The sequence below is a fragment of the Typopeltis vanoorti genome, chromosome 8 (assembly GCF_054136105.1).
Source record: "Typopeltis vanoorti isolate ZY-2024b chromosome 8, IOZ_Tvanoo_1.0, whole genome shotgun sequence".
NCBI lineage: Eukaryota > Metazoa > Arthropoda > Arachnida > Uropygi > Thelyphonidae > Typopeltis > Typopeltis vanoorti.
Window position 1 is genome coordinate 50,254,362 of NC_143556.1, and position 26,974 is coordinate 50,281,335.

General features: G+C 34.4%; 1 protein-coding gene across 4 annotated transcripts in view; it reads right to left on the reverse strand.

The window, feature by feature from the left end:
* Positions 1–26,974, reverse strand: part of EndoB (SH3 domain containing GRB2 like, endophilin-B) — a 277,611-nt gene that overhangs the window by 220,945 nt on the left and 29,692 nt on the right. For all 4 annotated transcript variants that reach the window (XM_090397228.1, XM_090397230.1, XM_090397229.1 and 1 more), the window contains exon 3: positions 1,764–1,889. In XM_090397228.1, the coding sequence (XP_090253354.1) occupies positions 1,764–1,889 (126 nt within the window). The remainder of the gene's footprint in view (positions 1–1,763; positions 1,890–26,974) is intronic.

Genomic DNA, 26,974 nt, shown 5'->3' on the forward strand with positions numbered 1-26,974 from the left:
CATCTTCATATGAAAAGGATATAGACATTATGATATGATAAATCACATCCCAGGTATTTTAACGTATTTACTTGTTCCAATATTCCATTATATATATCACTATTTTACATTAAATTTTACAATATCATATTAAAAACGAGGATATTAGGAAAGAACTTGACATTGTCAGCATTCAGGAATGCGTCAGCAGAGCTAATCTCAGGTGGTATGGTCACTTAAACAGAATGGGCGAGGAAAGATTAGCAAAACAAGTGTTCTCTGCCAGGTTGGCAGCAAAACGACCCAGAGGAAGACCAAGACATAGGTGGATTGACACAGTACAAAGTGCCTTAGACGATAGAAATATCAGATCTTATAATGTTGGAGTCTTGACAAGTAACAGACTGATTTGGAGGAAAATTGTAGATAGGAAGTTAGTAATGATGTAAATTTTTCATGTACTATCATATCCTGTACACCCCTTGAGGGTACATGGCAGGAATTTGATGATGATCACTATTTTACTTCTTATTGGGTTTTCTCCTTTGAAAGCCATTATTTTTGTCTTTGCCTTTTGATATTCTCATATTATATTGTTCTGAAATTTCATTTAATGATTTTCCTGATCTTTGTAAATCATCTTCTGATGTAACAAATAACAGTGTTTCCATCTTTATTTGTGGGTTTATTTGTATACTAAATGAATTATGCTGTTTTCAGATTGTTATAATTTTATATATATATATATATATATATATATATATATATATATATATATTAAAAAGCAGATATGATAGGGTACATCATTTCTGTACTCTTCTTGATGTGTCTTTCCATTCTGATATTTGATCTAATTTGACTAATATTTTATTTCCTGTGTATATTTCTAAAATCGGCTGTAGGTTTGGTACATTTAGATCAGTTAATTTTTTCATACTCAGTGAAGGCCATGTATGTTCCTTTTTGAAATTCTCTTTGCTTTTCAATAATATTTTTAGAGTGAAAACTGAGCCTCTCCCAGATCAGCCTTTTCAGAATCCAGTTTGTTCTTCTAGCAAATTGTCCTCTACAATACTGTTAAGTTTCTCTTTTAATATTCCTGCATATATTTTGTACCCTGTTTAGCAACTAATTCCCCTATAGTTATTGCAGTCATCTTTATTTCCTTTTTTATAAACTGGAATAACAAGTGCATTTTTCCAAGAGCTTTTCCAGAAATCCAAACCATGTTAAAGAATTTCAGAAGTCTTTCATTAAAATTTTCACCTATTTTCCATGTTTATAGTGTCTTCACCTGGTGTTTTCCTATTTTTCATCTTATTTAATGTATTTTAGTTGACATCATAATATATGACCTCTTATATTATGTTGAGACTAATAAAAATTAGTTTCAAATTAGAAATTAGTGTGAAGACTCAATTTATTTATCGTTGAAATTAATTTTGAGAAAAGATAGAGAATTATCAGAGCAAAATCCTATATATCTAGTATCTTACTTATGCGCTTAGATTTCAGTATAGAAATCTGATATCATTGGCAGCCTATTTTTGGCAATCAATGATCAGGATTTAACAATAAATTAAACTTTTACAAATAATAAAAGTTTAAACTTCTGCATATACCAGCATTATATTTTACTATTTTAGGAAATTCAAAATCCAATTCAGCTTGAGTATGCTTAAAACCATTATATCTGAATAAGTATTATGCAATTAGATGTCAGTCTGTATTAGTTTATATGTTGATATTTCTAATTACAGAAAGTTTTATATACATATTCTTACCATAAGCTGTTCCAGATCCTAGATCTATTCCTGCATCAATCATGTCTTGTCCCAACAGTTCAGAATTGGTTGGTCTCTCCCGCTTCTTATCAAGTTTTTCAAATAAATAATCTTCTACTCTGTTATCTTAAAATATAAGAAAAAATTAAGAAATGAAACACAAATCTAATTATCTTATAGCTTATGCCAATTCCAAAATACTCTTATACTTTATAATGAATGTTTATTTTCCTGATCATCTAACTAGAGTAATTATTTGGACAATGGATCAAGTGTTAACTAATAAATATTTATTAAACCTACTAGTTTCACCAAACTTTAGCTGTTGGCATCTTCAGGATATAAGCACTTAGGTTAAAAAACATTATACAAATATGAATAACTGTAAAATTCTAACAATTATAGTTGTCAAATATTGAAATAGCATTGAACGTGAGTGATACACGTATCGCATGTACATGATTAACTAGTTGTTGCTAATTAATCATGTACATATACTCTTATACTTATTTGAATACTATGAAAGAATGTATTTAAGTAATAAAAATGCAGGACCCTAAAAAGAATAATCCAAATTATCAATGCCAAGCTGCCAGACAAGTGGAAAATTTGTTGTCAACTACATGTTGTAAATAAGACCACAAAAGTCATTTTCTGAGTAAATTAAAACTGTTCAAAATAAATGTTTTGTCCAAAAACCAATTCACTGTTATCATGAAGATGATACAATGTGATGAACAATGGCAATAAGCAATTTTAATAACCTATTCCAAAGATATATAATTCATTAAAATATAACATAAGAAAAAACACGTTTCTCTTCTGGATAACTACTTTCCACAATGACTGAGATAAGTATAGAATCCTTCTTATTAAGATTTGGTCAATATAAAAAAAAAAACTTCACAAGATTACTGTAGCAACCCCCCCCGCCGCTTCGTTAGAGTAAATTATACTTCTCATCTTGTCTTCCTTTTTTTTTTGCCCTCTTTTACCTTGCGGTGTCGAGGGTTTATTAATCATCAGACCTCAAACCGTTCACAGCATAAGGTGGTCAGTCCTATGCCCCGGTGTATCCTATGTCCGTTGTGTTGAGCTCTCAAGGCCAGTTTGCCTGCTTGCAGGATGAAAAACCCCAGATAAACTGGGGAGAAAAACCCTGCAGTCCATGCCCAATACCGGCTAACTTGGCTATGGCTGAGGAAAATCCTTGAACTCCTAACGTCACCGACGGAAATCGAACCTAGGACACTCCTTCCCCAGGCATATGGTTGTGAAGCGCAAAGCCACTAGGCTAACCCCTTTATCCCAGTGTGATTATTATTATTTATTATAAAAAAATTGCATGAATGTTGTAGCAAAAAATTCCTGCAAGTATCTCTCATCCAGAATATTTTGCTAATATTATGATACATCATTTTTACTTGCATATGGAAATATGTTTTTTATCACTGATTCAGCTCTCAGTATCCACGTAAGTTGAACTGTCACTAATGAGACTTCAATAAAGGTTGAAAACATTCTAGATAATGAACAATCCATCCCCTTATAAGAATATATATATATATGTCTGAAATGAAGTGTGCTCTGGATTTTGGGATAGCAGGGCAATTTTATATGAAGTTATCTTCTCTATGTATAAGTGATCTATTCATAAAATCACTTCAGGTGCAAATTTTTGTTTGCTCATGAGCAAACAAATATACACATTCTTATCCAACACCTGATTTTGCATTAGGTGTCAGAGCAGGCACAAGACATTCCTTCATAATAACATCCATATAGATTATGAATAGAGAGACAGTTAGGTGGCAGCGCTCCTGAAGGATAAGTAACTTTTTCATATTTTAGTTGATATTAGGTTAATTTATTTTATGTTGTAATAGGTTTCACGGTATGATAAGAACACAGATGGTTAAGAAAATAACTATTTATTAACTTAAAAGCTAATATTTCGCTGGTATTATATCCAGCATCTTCAGAGCACACAATACAAAATTTGTTACAAATGCAAGACAACCACAATCCGGTGTAACAGTGGGGCTAGTATAAGTGATTGCAGCGTGCAACACAAGACTAAAGTCCTAATATGGCGCCATCTAGGTTTAAAATAAAATAAAAAAAAATAAAAAATTCAAGTTTTGAAATAGTAGTCCAAATGATAGTCTTAGAAAGTTTGAAAAAATATAAATTAAAAAATAATAGTAATAAATATTAATTTGGTCTTAGGATGACTGTCTCCCAAATCTTTGGTAGATTTATACAGCCATACTTGTTAAGGTTTGGAGTATGTTTTAAGGCTTCTGTTGATTCCAGGAACAACTTCTCTGACTTGTAGGAGCTTCTGTGCATTACTTTTGTTTCTTTCCAATTGATCTTATTTGCAGGGGTATCCAAAGCATGGTCTGCCAGACCTGACTTACCATAGCGAAAGTGTCAGATATATTTTTTGTGTTCACTGAGGCGGATGTGCACATTTTTCCTGTCTGTCCATAGTAGGCTTGATGGCAAGAACAGGGCACTTCATAGACACCTGGATGTGATAAAGGAGTGCATTTGTCCTTAGGTGAACAGATGAGAATTGCTAATTTTATATAAAGTTTAAATACTGTGCGTAGTTGGTGTTTGTTAAGCGCCCTAGATATCTTTTCAGATGTGCCTTTAATGTATTGGATGGTGATGGTTTTGTTGTAGTCTTCTGTAGTAGATAGAGGGGATTTAAACATCAGTGAGTAGGCAGACCTAGTTAATACAAGTTTGTAGCGAACAGAACTTACATCCCTTCTATGAGAATTGCCAAGAAGGTGTCCTAATAAAATACAGTTGGTTGTTGCTATAGGCCAGGGAGTTCCACAGATGATCTGGAAGATATGTATTGGCAAATTACTACAAGTACAAGTCAAGTGATTATTATGAGAGACTTCAACTATGGAAGTATAGACTGGAAGGAAGAAAGATCACATGGTATCCAACTCAGCTGTTACTCTATTATAAAAAGTTAGCCAATTACTAAGGAATGACCTACCCTTCACAAAACCCATGTTGACCCCTCATATAGTATCATATTTTTATCCACCCATTCTTGAATTCTCTTTATGACCAATTTTTCCACCACACTTGAAATACTTATTGGTCTATAATTTGGTACTGTAGTCTTAGAACACATCTCTTATGCAAGGGAATTATGTTGCCCTCTTTCTACTCCTTTGGAATTCTTCCAGAGCTGATTCTGATGGATTTTGTAATGGAATTTGACAGAATATCATATGGAACTGTTATGCAAATTAGAACAAATGGGAATGGATACGACACTGGTTATGTGAATATGATGGCGGCTGCTGGACAGATATCAAAAAATGGTATATGGTGGTGTGCCACAAGGTTCAGTGCTAGGACCACTACTGTTTAATTTGTACATATATGACATAGGAAAGAGAATATCCAGTGGTTTGCTGATTATGTGAAATTAGGTAGAGTAATAGCTAACCAAGGCGATGTGGAGAACTTGCAGGATGATTTAAATAGACTGTCAGCATGGACAAAAGAAAATGGGTATTAATTTGACGCCCATTATCTTTGACATCCACACTAAACACAAGTGATCGAACTAAAATGCTCCCAAATTTCTGCACTAAAGGATCCTACCTAGGGCAAGCCTAAAAATAATATCATTTAATATTGACGGTTTCTCCAGTTTCAAGCAAGATCTCATTACAAATATTTGCAGAGATAATGACTGTGATGTGCTCTGCCTGCAAGAAACTCACAGAGGAGAAGGTGCTGCAAGACCTTACATCCATAGCATGAAACTCATCAAAGAAATATCCCACGATAAATATGGCAGTGCAACATTTACAAAAGAGAACTTGATCCCATCGTCCATTGACTCAATGACCAACAGAAACATTGAGATTATTACGATCACATTTAAAAATATTTCAATCACCTCAGTCTATAAACCACCAGAAGAAGCTTTCTCCTTCCCTGACATCCTCCTCAATAATAATGCATACATGACTAATGTTGTATTAGGTGACTTTAACAGCCATAGTGTTAACCGGGGTTACACAAAGTCCAACAAAGACGGAGAACTTGTTGAAAAATGGGCTGAAAACCTTTCTTTAAACCTGGTACATAATCCAAAACTCCCTGCATCTTTCAACAGTGGCAGATGGAAGCGAGGCTATAACCCTAACCTCATATTTGTTAGCTCAAAAATATCCAACATCTGTGTTAAAAAGGTTTTAAATCCGATTCCACATACTCAACATAGACCTATAATGATTCAATTCAACCCAGCAATTATGCCTAACATCATCCCTTACAGATGATGATTTAATTTCTAAAAAGTTAATTGGAAGGGTTTCATGGAAGATCTTGACTGCTCCATAGAAGAAGTCCCTCCAAACCCTCAAGAGTATCCAGAATTCATAAAAATACTGAGGAAAATCTCCACCAAACACATCCCCCGAGGATGCCGCACAAACTACATTCCAGGCCTTTTCAGTGACATACAAGCCCAGTATGCTGATTACTTACAACTTTATTACACCAACCTCTCCTCAGAAGAGACTATCCAAGCAGGAGAAAAATTATGCTCCAAGATGGCAGAGGAAAGGCATTCCTCATGGAAAAAAAGAAATAGGGGCTCTTGATATGATCCATAGTAGCAGAAAGGCATGGAACTTATCAACAGAATTAGGAAGGATTTCACTAAGCCACATGAGCATCCACAGGTAAACAGCTAATCAAATTGCTCACCAGCTGCTGCTGAATGGAAAATTCACTAAAAAACACACAAAAAATAAGATACTTAGAACAATAAGTGAGGAACAAAATATGATTAACTCAGATTTCACCATCACTGAACTTAATGCTACCATAAACCTATTAAAACCTAGAAAATCTGCAGGCCTTGATGATGTCTGTAATGAACAGATTAAACATTTTGGAACCAGGATTAAAGAGTGGTTATTAAACCTATACAATACTTGCCTCAGAACCCTAAGGATACCAACTATCTGGAGGCATGTCAAAGTGGTGGCCTTTCTGAAACCAGGGAAAATTCCAACCAAAGCAAAAAATTACAGACCTATATCGCTACTCAGCAACCTCTTTAAACTCTATGAATGATTAATTTTGAATAGACTACAACCCCTAATCGAACCCCATCTTATTGCTGAGTAGGCTGGCTTTAGACCAGGCAAATCCTGCACATCACAAATTCTCAACCTCACTCAATATATAGAAAATGGTTATGAGCAAAAACTAGCCACAAGAGTAGCTTTGTAGACTTAACTGTAGCATATGATACCATAAACCATCTCACACTCAGAAATAAAATAAACAGAATAACTAGAGACTATCGCCTTGTCCTCCTGATCCAATCACCCTTGGAAAACAGACGCTTTTACATGGACCTTGTAGGTAGGAAGAGCTGCTGGCACCACCAAAAAAATGGCCTTCCCCAGGGAAGTGTGTTATCACCATTACTTTTCAACAGCTACGTCAATGATCTCCCCATCTTTCCAGGAACTAGAAATTTTATCTATGCTGATGACCTTGCCATAACCACTCAGTCAAAAAATTTCAAGTCCATTGAAACTACTCTATCACTTGCCTTAAATAGTCCAACCACATACTATACCAGCAATCAACTAAAACCAAACCCCTTGAAAACCCAGACTGCCCCTTTCCACCTTAACAATAAGGAAGCCAACAGGAAGCTACAGATTTCTTGGGAAGGCTCTAATATAGAACATTCCTGGAACCCAATCTACCTCGGTGTGACTCTCAATCGCATCCTCTCATATAAAACCCACATAGAAAAAACGAAGGCAAAAGCGAATGCAAGAAACAACATACTAAGAAAGCTTACCTCCTCCAAATGGGGTACAGACCCTAGCACACTATCTTCTGCCTTGGCCCTTTGCTATTCTTCTGCTGAATATGACCACCCAGTATGGTCCAGATCCTAACATGCTGAAAAACTTGATCCAGTATTGAATGAAAGCTGCCGCTTAATTACAGGATGCCTGAAACCAATACCACTAAAAGACCTGTATGCTTTGGCTGGTATTCCACCCCCTTCAATTCGAAGATCTGCATTCTCAGCTGATTAAAGAAGCAGACAAATGAATGATGAACGCCACCCACTATTCAACCAGACCACAGTGCTCCAATGACTAAGATCCCGACACAGCTTCCTGACAACTGTTGAACCACCTAAAAACCTCCCAGAGACAAGATTTCAACAATGGCTTGCATTATATCCTGAAAATAATACTGGTATTCCAATAGCCGAACATCTTCCACGTGGTGCCCACTTGGACTGGAATACCTGGAAAAGCCTCAACAAACTCCGGACAACAGGATGCTGCAAACAAAACCTCATCAAATGGGGCTACCTCACTGGCCCAGACAATCATGAGTGTGGGACAACCCAGTCCATGGAACACCTTCTTTCTTGTCCCTTTCTTCCATCGCCTTGTGCAAAAGAGGACCTTGTATCCTGCACAGAAAGAACAGTTGATTGTGCAAGATACTGGAGGAACATCTGACCATGTTTATTGGATATAAATGTATAGTTTCCTTTTTTTCATATTTAATTATTATTCCCTGTATAATTCACCTACCAAATCTAAACTGATCTCATTGTAATGTATCCTAATTTGTTGTAAATCATGTTGTACCACTTATTTACTACTGTACTACTTGTGTTTGGATACGAAATAAATAAAACACCCTTCCTTCATGACTTATTTTTCATGGTATTAACAACACCACAAACACTTTTAACAACAAAGATGTTTTATTAACGCTTATATTTCAGTGATTTTCAACTCAGCATCATCAGAGCACAACATACATGTAAATGCGACAGTGAGTGAGGGAAACAATATAATTGCAAAAGACAAAAGATCTAAAGTCCTATTTTTGGCGCCCTCTAACGAGAAAAAAAAAAAAAAGCAGTTATCCAGGAGTTTTTCTTAGGATAACCGTCTCCCAAATTTTTGGCAAATTAATGCAACCATATTTGTTAAGGTTGGGAGAATTCTTCAAAGCCATTGCTGACTCAAAAAATAATCTTTCAGATCTATAACGACTCCTAAATAGCACATTCATTTTCCTCCATCTAGTCCTGTGTGAAAGAGTGTCCAAAGCGTGGTCTGCCAGTCCTGACTTGCCATAGTAATAGTAGCGAATGTATCTTTCATGTTCTTCCAGGCGGATGTTCACTGATCTTCCTGTTTGCCCATAATAGGCCAAATCACAGTCACACGGAACTTCATACACTCCTGGGTGTGCTAAAGGGTGAAGTTTATCCTTAGGCGAGCGGATCAGAGTTGCCAGCTTGACATGAGGTTTGAAAGTGGTGCGAAGGCCATGTTTCAACAATACTTTGGCTATCTTTTCCGATGTACCTCTGATATAGGGAATAGAAATAGTCATGTTGTATTCTTGTGTATTAGGGGAGGGCAGAGTAATGGGCCTATGTAATAGTAGCCGTTGGCTAAGAACGTATGGCACAGGTATTGGAGTTCAGTGGTCAGAGCTGTATTGTTAGAACAAATGGCTCTGGCTCTGTGTGTAAGTGTTTTTAAAATGCCGTACTATTGGACTGGATGATGATGTGACTGTTTATGTAGGTATCCTCCTGTGTGTGTAGGCTTTCTGTAAATAGAAAAAGATCTTTGTTGAAATAATAAAACATCTTTGTTGTTAACAGTGTTTGTGTTGTTGTTTTGCTAGACACTTTCCTTAGCCACCTAAACAAACAACACAAACAGTTCACAATTGAGATTGAAAAACAGAACACACTTCTGTTTCTAGATACACTTGTCACATGTCTTCCTTCTGGCAATCTTTCCTTCCCTGTTTACTGGAAACCGACACATATTGGCCAATATACACATATAAACTACTACCACCATCCAACACAAAAACTAGGTGTCATTAATACTCTAAAAAACAGGGCTTTGAAGATCTGCTCCAATGAACATGCACTGAAAGATAAATTTAAAGTTATCAGCAATAGTTTTCTAAAAAATGGTTACAGCCAAAACACTATTAACAAAATTCTCTATGAGGTCCCAATGCAAACCATATATTGGATTGCACTGGGACCTCAATAAAAAACAAAGATAAACCAGACTACAATAAAATTATAACCATTCCTTACATTAAAGGGACATCAGGTAAAATAAACAGAATACTACAAAAATACAACCTCAAAGCCATCTTTAAACCTCCTGCATAATTAAAATGCTTACTCAACTCATCCAAAGACCCCACTCCCTCTGCTGGCCCATCCCTGGAGTATATCGTACTTATTGCACATGTAATATACCATATATAGGGGAAACAAGATGCACAATTCCTATCAGACAAAAAGAACATAAAGGACACATTAAATATAATAACTATGGTGAAGCTGGCCTTTCTGATCATGCCCAGAACACCTTAACATAGAATTGACTGGAAAAGCACCAGTTACATCACATCAAAACATGGTATCAACACGAATTTAAGGAAGCACGTGAGATTATTATCAACCACCCCAATCTGAACAATAATGATGGTCTAAAAATCCCAAACATATGAAAGGCACATATTCGACCCACAGAACCTTCCTCTCTAAGAGTAAATATAAACAGGACTGTAGATAATCCAGGATCCTAAATCAAAAATAACAATTGTAATGCTAAAAATAGGACAAGTCTGGGTAGTGGCCCTTCCCTTAATGCATAATATTATACATATCCGCAAGGAGATGTGTTTTGCATTATGGGAGACACTGAGATAGGAGTGATGTTATCTTGCTCCACCTTTGCAACGAGTTTCCTGGTGTTGTACTACCTTACCCCAGTCCTGAAGATACTTACAGGTGCAAACTTTGTTGCTCACACTTGGATAAAGGATTAAACTAAATTTATTATAGTCTAACCAAGTGAAAAATAAACTTTCAATTCAGTTCTATGTAGAAGTTGGCTAAGGGAGGGGGAGATCCCATAGCTGTCCTCTAATTGTTTGTATATTTCCCTTTCCATGTAAAATAACCTGCCTGTACTGTGAATTTAAATAGCTGAAATATATCAGGGGAAAATTGTGAATTTAGCAAATTAAGGGTTTCAGTTAATGGTACATTCGTGAATAGTGAGGTGGTATCAAAAGTGCTGCACACAAGCTTTTACAAGTCCAAGAGGTTGTTTCTGGAATCAACAGAAGCCTTGAAACATACTCCAAACTTCAACAAGTATGGCTGTATAAATCTACCAAAGATTTGGGAGACAGTCATCCTAAGACCAAATTAATACCTGCTTTTTCTCTCTCATTTTTTTTTCCCAACTTAGATGGCGCCTAATTAGGACTTAGTCTTTGTTTGCACATTACAATTACTCATACTAGTCCCATTGTTACACTGGATTGCGGTTGTCTCGCTAATATAACAAACTGAAGATGCTGGATAGAATACCAGTGAAATATTAGCAATTAAGCCAATAAATAGTTATTTTCTTATCAATCTGTGTTTGCATCTATATCCATCTATACCGTTAAAATTCAATCAACATGATTATGTGGATAGTTTAGGTCTCCTGCAATGAGTCTTTGAACTCCATGGAGGTCCCCATACAATAATAATAATAATAACAGTGTACATAGCATGCATCCTTGCTGGCTGCATTCTTCAACTGCTGATTTACAACTTAAGTGTAAGTATTGTTCTGCATAATTGATTTATGCCATGTAATTGTAGCATTTTTAACAACTTATCTTGGCACTATATTCAAGAAAATTAAATATAAGCAGCTTTTAGAGGTTAATTCTAGGCTCAACTATACAAATATTATTTGAGGGAAAAAAATGAAAGTTTGTAAACAAGAACTAAACCTTGCAGTTTCAGTGTAAACTCTGAAGAAAATATTGACTTATTCAGTGAGAAAGGCAAATGGTGAAATTGTTTAACCACATAACCGGCCAATATGGATCAAATACACATCCTCATACACATTTGTATCCATCATATATTTCAGTGTAATATCAATGGTATTACAAGTTTAATATGCACTTCGCATCCATGATAACCTCGACGTCTATAGACGTCTTGGCCAGTAGCGTGGTTAAAAGGGTAGAAAATCAGAACTTTGTGGTGGATGCAGGAAGTTAAAGAGGCAGTTATAGAAAAGAAGAAAGCATATCAAATGTTCCTAGCAAGTTGGTGGATGTTCTGAGAGAATACGGGGTGGGGTGGGGAGGGCTGTAAAAGCATTAACTGTGTAAAAGTAGCTAAAAGAAAGTCATGAGAAATTAGTAATTTCTCATGACTTTTAAAGTCATTCAACAGAAATTACAATTGAATATAAATATATTCTTGATGTCTACTTTGAAAGAATACTAAATGAAACAAGACAGAACAGTAGCGAAAAATATTCAAGTGGAATGCAATCAGAGAACATATTAATATCCGAGATAGAAAAGGCCATCAGAAACCTGAACGTGGAAAGAAAGCTTGAGTAGATATATTTGACCAGAAATATTCAAATATGGAAGTATAAAAGTTTTACAGTAACAATTGCATAACTCAGAAGGCCTAGCCATAAGGTTCTGGATGATTGGAGTAGAGCTCTCTTAATACCCATCTATAAAAAGAGAAAAACAATATTATAAAGGAATTTCCCTATTGAAAAGACTAAAAAAATTGTGGAAGAGAACAAACCAGATTTAGACCAAACATGTCATGGGGATCAGATTTTTACCTTCTTACAAATAGTAGAGAAATCATGGTAACATAACAAGGATCTGTACATAAGTTTTATAAAGCTGAAAAAAGCTTATGACAGTACCAAGAGAAAAGCTTTTCAAAATGCTAGTTATATGGGGCAAATGGAACACTATAAGTAGTCTATATTTAAGTCTTAAGTCAGTAGTTAGAATTGAATGAAGTACAGGAAGATGGTTTGGTGTAAAATCAAATACAGTACAAGGGTGCAACACTTCTTTGCTTGTATCTGTCATCTTTGCAGATCACATTATGAAGGAAAATGGCATTAATTCTTCTGATATCAAAATTGGAAATATCAATCACCCCAAAAGTAATGTTCTTTTTAGCATTAAGTTTTGAAAGGATATAAAAGATAAATCACTTGCTAATTTAATCAAGTATATATTCTCCATTTGAATCGATAATGCTCTTCCAATGTTGTGAAAGCTTCATAATGTCTACATAATGTCTATAGAATTCGGGAGGTTTGAAGGCAAAGAAGTCGCATAGGATCAATTTCAGTGCCTTTCATGTATCATATTGCTTTTCATTAATGAAATGGTGCAAACTTCGAAATGAGTGATAATCTGAAGGTGCAAGATCACGAGAACACGGAGGATGTGGAAGCTTTTCCCAGCCAAGTTGCTCAATCTTGGTACAGGTGATTCTTGCACAATGAGGGCATGCATTATCATGGTGAAAATCCTTTCGGCTGACGAGAACACCTCTTTTCTTTCAGTTTTTCATTGTATACTTCACACTGTTGTTCACAGTATACTTCATCTGTGATTGTCTGGTTTTGTGGCAAGAGTTCAAAGTGTATAATACAAGTCACATCCCATCAAATGCTTAAAAAATCTTTTGAGGGCAAAGGTCTTGTTTTAGCTGAGGTTTAGCCTGTTCCCCTGAATGAACCCACTGCCTTTGGCATTTAATATTCTTGTAAGGTATCCACTTTTCATCACCGTGACTACACAACTTAAAAACGAAGATTAAACCTCTTGAGAATGAATGAAGAGCAGTGCAGATGACACTATTCCAAGTTCTTGCAAAATGGCGATGGATGGTCAATGACAATGAATTAAGATCTTTTGCTAAATCTTCAACAGCTACATTGGTATTTCTTGCAATAGCAGCTTCCAGCATCTCATCATCGAGAGAGATAGGATGCTCAGAGTGAGGGGAGTCTTTGGACTACTTTAGCTTGAAAGCAATGGACTACCATTGCTTTCAAGCTAAAGTCCCCTTGTCAAAATTTTTGGAACCATCGTTGGCACTTTCGCATATTCAAAATATTATCGCCATACACTTCTTGCACATTTTTTACAGTGTTAGCAGCATTGTTGCCTTTTTGAATTTATAATACATTTATAACTCTATAATTTATAACTCTTCAGTGATCTCCATAGCAATAAAGGATTATTTAAACAATGACTTATGTATGATGTTCTTGCAAGGTGGAATTCCTTAGAATGAGGCTACCTCACCTTAGCAGTACAGGTACCCCTCGTATAACGCAGGTGTTAGGTTCCGCAGAAATGCCACGTTATATAAATCGTGTTATGCGAGTCTCAGATCACATAGAAAAAGTGGGTTATCTGGCTTTATTCTGTCTATCACTGATTTATTGGTTTGCTTTGTAGTCCATGGTATTCTTAGTAAGCATTTCCAAACACATAATTCAAATGCATCCATCTTCCTTCTTTCACTCTTTCTAAAGGTCCAACTTTCACATCCATATAGCACCACAGGGACTACCATTGCTTTCACGATTCTGATTTTTGTTGTGAGGCTAATATCTTTTTCTTTAAAGATCTTGCTTAAATTTGTCATTGCTTTTTTTCCCGAGTAATAATCTTCTTCTAACTTCTTCAGTACAATAACCATCTTTATCAATTCGGAATTCTAGGAACACAAAATTGTTAACTGCTTCCATTTTGTCTCCATCTACTTCAAAACAATTGAGGTACATGCATGCTAAAGGGTATTTCCCCGAATATAAATTCGCTACCCATAATTACATGTGGGATACAGGCAGACACAAATTTAACAAAGATAAAATTTGATTTTTAAGTGGTGCGGTAAAAAACATATGAAATATACTACAATTTGTAGACCGTGTTTTCATCGGAACCGTGTCGTATAAGTACCACGTTCAACAAGAGTTACTACAATTTTAGACTTCATACGAGGGTTACCTGTACTTATAAAGCTTGAAAAATATATGTTTAGACAAGCTGAGACATGTTTGAACAAGTACAGTACAAAAAATGACATTACTTTTGGGATGACCTGACATTAATCTTGATTCTTTGCTTTATACAGATGGTGATTTATACCTTAATAAATCCAGAGCAATTCTCCAGGATTCTTTAACTATACTGAATAACAGCTGTAACAAATGTAGTATGAAGATCAACAAGAAAAAAAACCAAAATGATGAAAACAGGCAGGAACACAGAAAACTTCAACTGCATTTTCAATAAAGAACCCCCACAGACTAAGTAAAATATTTTGGCTGCTAAAACACAATTTTTTATTTAAAAAAAATTGCAAATTAGATATGGAAATGGACAACAGATTATGAGATGAACTATCATAATATGCATTTCTAAAAAAAGAAAATAAAAGTGATCATAAGAATTACAGAGGAATTTCCTACTGAACATTCTAGGTAATTGTATGCAAGTTTTAAGAACTAAGATAAATATTGGAAAAAAAAATTAGAGCAAGGAGAAATTTACAAAAAGAACAAGATGGCAGATTAAACAGAGGTTATCAAGAGTAATTTTTATTTTAAGACAAATAGTCAAGAAATCCTGGAAATGTAAGAGAATCTATATTTAAGTTTTATGGATCTAAAATAGGCATATGCTAAATGTGCAAAAAGAAAATGTCTTAAAAAACACTATAATCTGTAAGATACAAATGAGATATTATACAAAGAAATTAATAAATAACAAAACAGATTTTTAAGTTCTGTTTATATTTTTATTAGTATAAAATTTTTGCCCTAGTATTAAGGACATCATTTTCAGTATGACTTTCAAATTAAACAACAAGAACTGGTATATTTAACAATGACAAGCACAAACTGCATGTGCATGATGTAGAGCATCGTGGTCTGATTATATTAAGGTTCTACTAAAATAAAGAGCCAAAGGCTTCATTTCGGCTATACAAAATTATATAAATTAAGTGGATATTAAATCCAACATCATTTCAAAGCTGAATACAGAAACTATAAAAGTTTCGTGCGAAAATTGACCAGAGAGCTTGCGGGAATACACCGCCACCATACTACAAGTTGCCTTAGCCAAACCTAATAGAAAAAGCATGAACGCTAAAAGCGCCCATGTATTGCCTTCTATTGGTCCATTTTGATAGGTTTCACTAGTCTGACAGCTGTTTCAAACTCATTGGTTTTCGTCAGAGACTAGGCAGAAACCTAAGAGAGCAAAAACTCTCAGTAGTATGGAATTTGAAGCATTGGAGAGGGTGTATTTTCCGTAAGCGAACTCTCGGTCGGTGAGTAAAGTATTTACTAAAATAAAGGGCCGAAGGCTTCATTTTGGCAATGCAAAATTATATAAATTAAGTGGATATTAAATCCAACATCATTTCAAAGCTGAATACAGAAACTATAAAAGTTTCGTGTGAAAATTGGCCAGATATTTATTTTAGTAAATACTTTACGCACCGACCGAGAGTTCGCTTAAGGAAAATACACCTCTCTGACGCTTCAAGTTCCCTAGTACTGAGAGTTTTTGCTCTCTTAGGTTTCTACCTGGTCTCTGATGAAAACCAATGAGTTTGAAACAGATGTCAGACTAGTGAAACCTATCAAAATGGACCAATAGAAGGCAACATATGGCTGCTTTTCCTATTAGGTTTAGCTAGGGCAACTTGTAGTATGGTGGCGGCGGTGTATTTCCGCAAGCTCTCCGGTCAATTTTCACACAAAACTTTTATAGTTTCTTCTATTCAGCTTTGAAATGATGCTGAATTTAATATCCACTTAATTTATATAATTAAGGTTCTATTAAAAATAACTTTAACAAGATTAATAATATATATAAAAATATATATATAATTAAATTTAAGTTAATTCTAGCATTTGTGAAAAGAACTATTTCCTATAAGAGGGATGATTTAAGTCCATGATTTCTATTCAGATTTGGTCAATGTATCAAGGTCTCACAACTCTCATAAACGTTCAAGAGTTAAGGTCTCGTAAACATTCCAAGAGATTATTACTTTTACGTAGAACCTCGATTTTCTTCCAAAGAAAATCGAGTCTGGTGGTGATAGAATGTTCAACAAATCCCAATTGCAATGGCTGATAGAACTTAACATAGTCCAAATGTTCATCACAATGCACGGCTGCAGATCTACCTATTTAGCCAAAATATAATAATCCACACTGGCAAGGAATTTGATACACTCCAGACAGGGCCAGCGGAAGCGGGCATGCAGGCGCCGCTACGATGGGGGCACCGCCGCCAGGGAAAGGTTCATAAGTTAATTTTTAAGAAACAAAATTTTTATCATAAAAACAAAATAATTCTTAGAAAAATCAATATTAAAATAAATGAGGCCGTATACACTGAATAAAAATTAAAAAAAAAATGTATATTGCCGCCTCTTTGATCAGCTGACTGTTTACAATTTTGCAGCTAGAGCAGGCTAAATGCTTGCCTGCAGAATGTTGTGTCTACTTCAGTCTATCTAAAGTGAAATGGTGAACAGTTTTTATGCGCAGAAACGAATTTTTGTACAAAACATTTGTTGCTAGTTAACCAGTCATATGTTACACATCTCAGTAGGCTACTGACAGTAGCGCAGTGCAGACTATTATTTCGTCTCTGTGTCGTGTTGTGTAATAATTTCTTGTGGGTATAAAATAGAAATGGAATCAAAAATTTAAAAAAAAAGTCATCCGGTGCACAAAATCATAAGTGTCACGCTGCAAAAGAAGCAGATATTAAGAAACAAACTGGGGCTCTTAATAAATTTGTTAAAATATTAAAATATTCTGATGCAGAATGTAACCAACTCGATACATCAGAAATCAGAGTTGAAGAACCATGCACATCATCCAGTTTGCAGAAAGGTACTATTGCAACTAGTGAACAAGATAACTGAACATGATTTAAGTGAAAAATAGGATTTAGTCAACAAGATTTAGTAGTAGTTGACCACGAAACTAACACATTGTTAGTCTCTGTGAATTTAGAATATCCAGGTGAACAGGGAAATATTGATGAAAAATTACGTGTTGTTTTAATTGAAATGGGGCCTGTTCAAAATAAAAGTATAATATATCCCAGAGATATATATGGTCGTAAATTTGGCGACACGTATTATAATAGAAAAATGGAAAACGGGAGCTCGTGTCAAGAACATGGCTCATTTATTCCGAAACTTTAAATTCTGTTTTTTGCTTTTGTTGCAAACTTGTCGCACCTACTAAATAAATCAACTGAATCACCCACTGAGTCTTGTAGAAGGTTATAACGATTGGAGAAACGTAAGTACAACTTTACATAGACATGAGAGTAGTTTAACTCACATGAAAAATTTCTTAAAATGGAAGGAACTTGATAAAAATTTAAAAAAAAACAAAATTACTATTGATTTCCAGACTTACAGCATGTATGAAATGGAAAAGAAACATTGGACAAGTGTTTTAGAATGCTTGATTGAAATTATAAAATTCCTTGGTAGCCGAAATTTAGCTTTTCGTAGATTATCTGATAAATTATAAGAAAGAAATAACGGCAATTTTTTAAAATTAGTCAAACTGTTTGGGAAGTTTGATCCCATTATGGAAAATCATGTTGAAAGGGCCCTACAACGAAACAATAGAGTACACTGTTTGAGTAAAGACAATCAAAATGAAATATTGGAAACTTTAAGTAACGCAATCAGGGATACAATTTTATTATCAATTCTAAAATCTAAATATTATTCCATAATTTTAGACTGCACACCTGATGCAAGTAAAACAGAACAAATGACCATTATTATTTGCTTTGTTTCCTGTGACAATGGAATTGTCAAGATCGGGGAAAACGTTTTAGGTTTTGCAGATATATCAGATTCCACAGGACATGGTTTATGTGCAACAATAATGGAACAACTGGAAAAATGGAACATTCCCATTGAAGACATGCGAGGTCAAAGGTATGACATTGGGACAAATATGGGTTATAAAATTTGCTTTTGAACAAAAATCCTCTAGCTTTTTACATGCCATGTGCTGCTCATACTCTAAATTTAATCATTAATGATCCAGCCAAAGTGAATGCAGATGCAATTAGTTTCTTTGCAATTATTCAAGAAATATACAATTCTTTTCATTCTCTTACAAACGTTGGACAATCCTTTTAAAGTTCATAAAAAAAATTAACATTGAAACAGCCTTCAGAAACGCGATGGGATAGTAAAATTAATGCAATCCACCCTCTGCAATATCAGTTAGGAGAAATTTATGATGCACTTCTTGAAATTTTAAATAATGAAAATTTTAATAAAGAAACTCAACATGAAGCACAAACATTATGTGCTAAATTAAAGGACTACAAATTTATTTGCTCTCTTATAACTTGGTATGATTTACTTAACAGAATAAACTCTGTGAGTAAAATGCTTCAAGACAAGAATATGAACATTACACTTGCTTTAGAATCTATCGAAAACTTAAAAATATTCTTACAAGAGTATCAATCAGATACAAATTTTAAAGAAGTTCCAAAAACGGCAAACTAGCTGAGTGAAGAAGTGGATGGAGAACAAGAATTTAAAACTGGTACGGAAGTTCGACGACGAAAGAAGACACGACAATTTGACTACGAGCATCATGACAAAACGCCACAATCGCCAGAAGATAAATTTGGACTGAATGTGTTTTATACACTTCTAAACATTGCAATATGTTCGTTAACAGAATATTTTGAATAACTAAAAACACATTAAGATAATTTCAATTTCTTGTATAGATTACTACAAATTAATAACGAAGATTTACGAAAAAATTGTGAAAATTTAGAGATTCTCTTGAAGGACGCCGACAATAAAGACGTAAATGCAATAGAACTATATAACAAGTCATGTGCTTTCCGGGAAATTTTTCGGATGGATAATTTAAATATTCAAAAGCTCTTTCAATATTCTTAATTTTATTGTGTCCAATAATTTATCTTTCCCTAACTTTTCAATTGCTTTAAGAATACTATTAACCTTAACTGTTAGTGTAGCGAGCGGTGAACATTCCTTTTCCAAGTTGAAATTGATTAAAACCTACTTAAGAACAAGTATGTCACAAAAAAAGGCTTGTTAGTTTGGCGTTAATAGCTATTGAAACTGATATATGTGCGGAATTAAACGTTAAGACCATTATTTCTAATTTTGTGAATATGAAATCAAAAACCTTAAAATTTTAATAAAAAAAATTTCAAGTATATTTATGTAATTTATTTTCTGTTATTCTGTAAAGATATTATTTTTTGAATACTTATATTAAATGTTCTAATTATTTCTGAATTATTTTATTATTTTCTCATAAATCTTGAATTTCTTTTAATTTCCTAAAAGATAGTTCCACTTATAAAAATTATTACAAGTTATTAAGAATTTAGTAACTTGTAAAATGCAAGAATTTTTTAAACTTTAGTTCAAATAAATTTTAACTTTAATTAAAATTCATTTTAATTTTGTTAGCGATTCGGGTCGGTGAGAAGGCTATAATCCCTGTATCATTATATTCAATGATTAAAGTGAAGTGGCTTTATCAAAATTTGCTTTAACTTTTGAGAATTTTTTGAATATTCAGGTTTTTAACGATTATCCTGCCTAGTCAACACTCCCGGCTCGTTATATTTAGCGAACCAACGTGTGGCTGTTCTGTCAAAATTTATTTAAGAAATTTCAAATAATTTAAATTTTTATTATCGTAAAAAAACCACACACTTCCGGATCGTTACAGGGGTGCTTAGAAAGAAATTGCATGCGGGCTTCAAAGACCCTAGTGCCGGCTCTGACTCCAGGGTAGGCTAAAGGCAGAAGTTTACCTTTAGTAGAGCCTAGAAAAGTAGATATCTCATTGATAAGATGAAAGGACACTTGTATGCCACCGGATCTTAGTAGTTTAGCTATACTTTCTGAGATGCTTTTAACACTGGGAATGGTGACATGATGGACCACCTTTTTACTATTTCGATAAGAGACAGATAAGGTAACTCTAAGAAATAAATCGCGTCAAGTCCACCTTCCTTATTAATGGCTTTACTGAATTGTATGTCAACAAGATAGTTAACAATTATAGTTGCTTTGGCAGTGAATGAGATAGGATATAGGATATTAGCAGTGTTTGGGAAACATTTAAAAAATACTTCAATGATGCAATATTGGAATGCGCTCTTAGAGTTTCAAAGAATAAATAGGATGGGAGTGAAATGAATATGTAACCTTAAACAAGAGATTCATAAAAAAAACATGTAGAAGGAATACAAAGTGCATATGGCTGATGTTGGTTATGAAAATTATAAGGAATACATCTTTCTCTACATCTATTGTACAGAAAGCTGATTATGAAAAAAACTGGCTCTGCAAGTTAAAGACAAATTCTATTGTTATGCTGCATGTAAAAGAAAGAAGGAGTATGGAAGAATAACTCTGCTGATTGTAGATAACATGCATGTGACAGATGCAGGAGAAACTGTTTAACTAATGAGTGCCATTCTGTTACCTCTTCACTAGATGAAGAAACTCGAGTGTATGCACAGGTGGGGGGGGAGAGCTGGAAAGTTCTGATAAACACCTAGAACAAAAATTATATTAAAGCAATTGATATAACCAAGGAAGAACATACTAGTAGCAGATTTATGGAGGTAATTTATGTTCTTATATTCTTATATTTTCATATGTTCTTTCTTGTGGTTATATTGCTTTAATATCAAATTGCTTTAATAATAAAACTGAATAAGAATTTAACAATAAGGGCTGTTGAGAAATCAACATAGTTGCTAAAAGAGTATTCAGCTGAATTGGCTGTTCCTTTGACCAGGCTATATAATTTGAATCTTAGAACAGGTAAGATTCCGCAGGAGTGGAAAGAATGTATGATAATCCCATTGCATAAGGGTGATACAAAGACTAATGTAGTCTCCAGTGAGCTATCAATATCTCTTGAGTGGGTGGTGGTGAAGATTTCAGAAAAGTTGCAAAAGCTTGTATATAAAAATGGATTAACATAAAATCTATACTTTACAAGGAACAGCATGGGTTTACTGAGGGAAGGTCATGGTTGAATAACTTGCTCACATTTTATAATAATGTTACTGTTGAGTTGGACAGGGGTAATGAATACACCGTGATACTAATAGACTTTGCTAATAGACTTTGACAAGTTATAACATGGAAGACTGTTGCTGAAATGAGAATACAGTATTGGATTATAAAATATTAGTGTTGATAAGAGGATTGCTGATCTTTACATTAACGTCATTGGGAAGGTTTTGCCAAGTGATGTACGGCTGTTTGTGATGATGCAAAGATAGGCAGTTATCAGGAATGTGGCTGATATGCAGTCCTTGCAGAAAGATTTTATAGGCTGGAATTGTAGGCATGCAAAAATAGTTGTTAGTTCAATGTCAGTAAAGTCACGCACTTTGGTGTAACGAGATAGCCAATGTCATATTATATTGATGGGATTATACTAGAAGAAACTGATCAGGCCAGGGATTTTAGTTGTAGTAAATAGGAAGTTGAAGTTCAAGGATCATATAGCAAAGATTGCAAATACAACTCAGAGGATAACTGTAATGTTCAAATGAACCTTAACATAAGGATAAAGAAGTCATTTTGCCTCTTTAGAAGGCTGTGATATGACATCACTTGGACAACTGTGTGTGTCTGGTCTCCCGGTTTCCATGGTGATGCTGATAGTGGGGAGAAAGAGAGTGTAAAGTAGTGTGTTAAAGATGATATCGGGGATATGGAATACATATTAATAAGACCGATTGAGAACTTTTGGACTGCAGAGACTAGGCAAACAGGAGAAAGAAGGATGATATGATTGAGACTTACAAGCATCTGAAAGGATCGCAGAGGATACCAGTATGGAATTTTCATTTTATGGGTATGGGGGAGAGGACAAGAGGGTATCCATGGAAGAAAAGAATGAATGCAGTGAAGAAGGGGATGAGAGTTAGATATTTCTGTCATAGAGCGCTGCATGATTCTAACTGATTGGTTTTTTGAGGTTGCAAGTGCATGCAGTATAAATGAATTCAAGAAAAGTAATGACAGCTGGTGCAGATGATATTTGGCCTCCCTTGAAGAGTCCCTCACTCCCTGGAAGGCTCTCTTAATAATAATGATAATTTATAGATTTGACAGTTGGATCAGAAATAAAATAGTTTAAGGATCAAAGACTATGGATATGAGAATTCTCAGAAAAATCAGAAGTGAAGGTATCATCAACTGCAAAATCACTGAAAATGAAGATGCAAAAGCAATCTGACATCATCAGCATTCAAAAAAAGTGTAAGCAGAACTAACCTAAAGGTCACTTTAATGAAATAGGAGTGAAAGCTTAGAAAAATACCGCATAACTTTGAAGTTTTGGAAAGCTATGCAAGATATCCAAAGTAAGTATCTAGGTGGACTGAAGCAGTTAGGCTTGTTTGAGAAGACCAATATATAAGATCTGGAAAGATCACATCATCAAATTTCCGATACGTACTACACCCAAGAGATGTTTAGGTTACTATCACAGCACTACATCATTTAACATTATTGATTTAACATTATATTGAATCTCCTATCAACAATTTTCCTCCCATTCAATCTATTACTTGTGAGAATTCCAATATTGTCATATCTAACAGTTTGTGTTTCTAAGGCAATTCTGACTAAATCAATCCACCTAAACCTTGGTCTTCCTCTGGGTCTCTTTCCTGCCATCTTGGCATCAAACACCTGTTTTGTTCATCCATTCTATTTAAGTAGCCTTAGATTAACTCTGCTTACACATTCTTGAATGCTAACAATGTCAAGTTCCTTTCTATTATCTTCATTTTAAACCACGCTACTGGCCAAGACATCTATAGACGTCAAGCTATCATATGAAGCACATATTAAAATTGTAATACCATTGATATTACATTGAAATATATGATGCATATGAAGTGTATGAGGATGCGTATTTGATCCATAATGGCCGGTAAGGTGGTTAATATGATTCTGCAATTGATGCCATCTGTTCACTCCCCTAATTTTTCTCAGAACCCTCATATCTGTGGTTTCTATTCTTTGACCAAGAGTTTTATTTTTAATCCAACTCTCATATCCATAACTTAAAACAGGTTTGAACACTGTCTTGTATATTGATCATTTGGTGTTTTGGCTAATTTCTCTCTTATTCCATATAAATTTATTCAGTTGGCTATCCACCATATCAGGTTTGCTTATTCTGTTGTCTATTTCCAGATTTAACTTGCCATCTTCACTATAATCTATGCCTAAATAGCTGAAATATTTTACTTATTCTATAGGCTTTCCATTCAGAATGCAGTTAATGTGTTCAATTTCTGCCTGTTTTCATAGTTTTGGTCTTTTTATTGTTAATTTTCATGCAATTGAATGACAGCTGCAAATTTGTTGCAGCTATCATTCAATTTAGAATCCTGGAGACATGCACTACATGTTAATTAATTTTGACGGTATATATTAGAACACAGACTGATAAGTAAATAATAATTTATTGACTTTTTGCTCGTATTCTAACCAGCATCTTCAGAACACAAAAAAACAGATTGTCACAGTGTGCAAGACACCATTGTTACACCATTGTTTTGTTGTTTTCTCGTGCACTGTGACAAACTGTTTTTTGTGCTCTGAAGATGCTGGTTAGAATACCAGCGAAATATCAGCAATAAGTCAATAAATAATTATTTACTTATCAGTCTGTGTTCTAATATACAATCAAAATTAATCAACATGTACGACAAACACATAAGCCTTTCTACACGTTTATGCACTAGATGTGTTTAGGAGTAGTACAACATCATCTGCATAAAGCAAAGAACTAAGTTTGACATCTCCAATTCTAATATCAGGCCTAATGCCACTTTCTTTCATAATGTCATCCATATAGATGACGAATAGGATTTGAGATAATTTACATCCTTGCCTTACCCCTGATTTTACATCATAATCTATCTGTATTTTTTCTTCAATTTGAACTGCTGACCGACAACTTAAATATAGACTAAGTATTGCTTGGTATAATGTTCTATTCACCCAATATAATTGTAATGTCTTGAAAAGTTCTTTTCTTGGCCTTGTTGGATGCCTTTTCCAGATCAAAAAAACTTAAATACAAATTCGTTTTATATTCCCAAGATTTCTCAACTATTTGTCTTAAAGTGAAAATGATCTTGACAACCTCTATTTGATAAGAACCCAGCTTATTCTTCTTCAAGTTTCTCTTCCATAATCTTTTTCAACCTCTTTTCAAGTATGATTGCATAAATCTTACCTGGAACACTTAGTAAAGAAATTCCTCTAATTCTCACATTTAGCTATATTTCTTTTTTTTTTTTTATAAATAGATGAGCACTATGAAAGCTCTACTCCAATCATTGGAAATTCAACCTTCTGACCTGGTCCTCTGAATTATGCAATGTAGCCACTGCAGAACTCTTATACTTCAATACTCAAGCATTTCTGTTCAAATATCATCTACTCTAGCTGCCTTTCCACATTTCAAGTTTTTCATGGTTTTTGTGACAGAACCATACTAAAATTTTTTCTAGTATGGTTCTGTCACTGATTGGTTCATTTAACTTCAAAGTTCAAAATAATTACTCCACGATATCTAGGACACCCTTATATTCAGTTTTCATGTTACCTTTATCATCTTTGATTTCTTTTACAGTACTCTTACCTCCATTTCTAAGCTTCTTGAATAGCCTCCAGAACATTTTTCCACCTTCCTGATATTTATTTTCCATATTCTTACCAAAGTCTTCCCTTGACTTTGGTAAGCATATGGGAAATAACACATAGCTTAATTCTCTTACATGTTTTTCATATTCTTTTAGAACATCTGCCAACTTATTTGCTAAGAATTTTTAGTTTGCTTTCTTCTTTTCCAGCACTGCTTCTTTAACTTCTTGTGTCCACCATGGTGTTCTTGTTTTTCTATCCTTGCAGATAACTTCGCCACATACTGCCCTAACTAAATCAGTCAATGTCTTCTTCAGAGTTTGTTACTGAGACTCCAAGGTTTGGTTCTTGTTTTCAATTTGTTTCATTTTTTCTTCAATAATGTTTGTATAGTCAAGTCTACAATTTACCTGTAAAAACTGTTTAACTTTCTTACTGTTCTTTTCCTGCTTAGTACTAAGTAATTATCACTTGAAATTTCAAATCCTCTGTACGCTCTTGTATCCTGACCCAGCATGATATAACTGTAAAATCTCGTGCGATAAGTTATTCTGCAACTTCTCATGCTCGGTTTTATAAGGGTCTTAAATCAAGAAATAATACATAAGATATAAAGCAAAATTGATGTAAAGTATATATGAGAAATTAGTTATAATGTTTAATATATGTGTGATATTGATATTACCTGAAAAACAATTGTGCTTAACACAAAGGAAAAGAATTATTCTTTGTTAAAGTAATGAGTCAGCAGAAAAATTGGCTAGATTAGTAAAGAACAAAAGGAAAGCCCTGAAGGGAAACTTGTGAAGGTTAAAAAAAATCATCAAGAACAAAGACTTCGGTAAAGGTACGAAAGTGACGTCAGATAAGCACGAAAAATGGGAAGTAAAGACAAAGAATGGTAAAGGATATTTAAACGACCTGGTGCGTAGCAAACAGAGTTCCCGAGTGTTCTGAGAGTCAAGAAGTTCCGAAGTACAGAAGTTATTGGGCTCTCAACGACTACAGGCACCTGTGGCCGGGAACCAATGGAATGGTTGTGCAGATGAAGTCCAGGTCCCACCCAAGAATTTTCCCGATAGAAAAGCTTCCAGTTGTCGACTACAGAGAGAAAAAAAGAAAGGACATCACTCAGAATTCACATAGAGCTGCCATTAAGGATAAAATGCACTGCCACGATGTCCAAGTGAGAACAAGAAATGTTGTAATCAAGACAGCAGAATGAGATATCCTAACAGAACTTTCGCTGAATTCAACAGACTGTTTGTGAAGGAAGAAAAGTGAGGAGCTGTAATAAGTTGATACTCTTGCTATGGATATATGCAACTGTGAGAAGGTATGAAATAAGTTATCTTGATTGTGTATAATACTGTGTTGTATAATAGCATATGGTATTGTATTGTGTAATAATGTATAATCAAGTTTGGTAGGCTAGGAAAAGTAGCCAAAGCGAATTATTTGTCTCAAATGTACATGCATTTCTTAGTTAGAATAA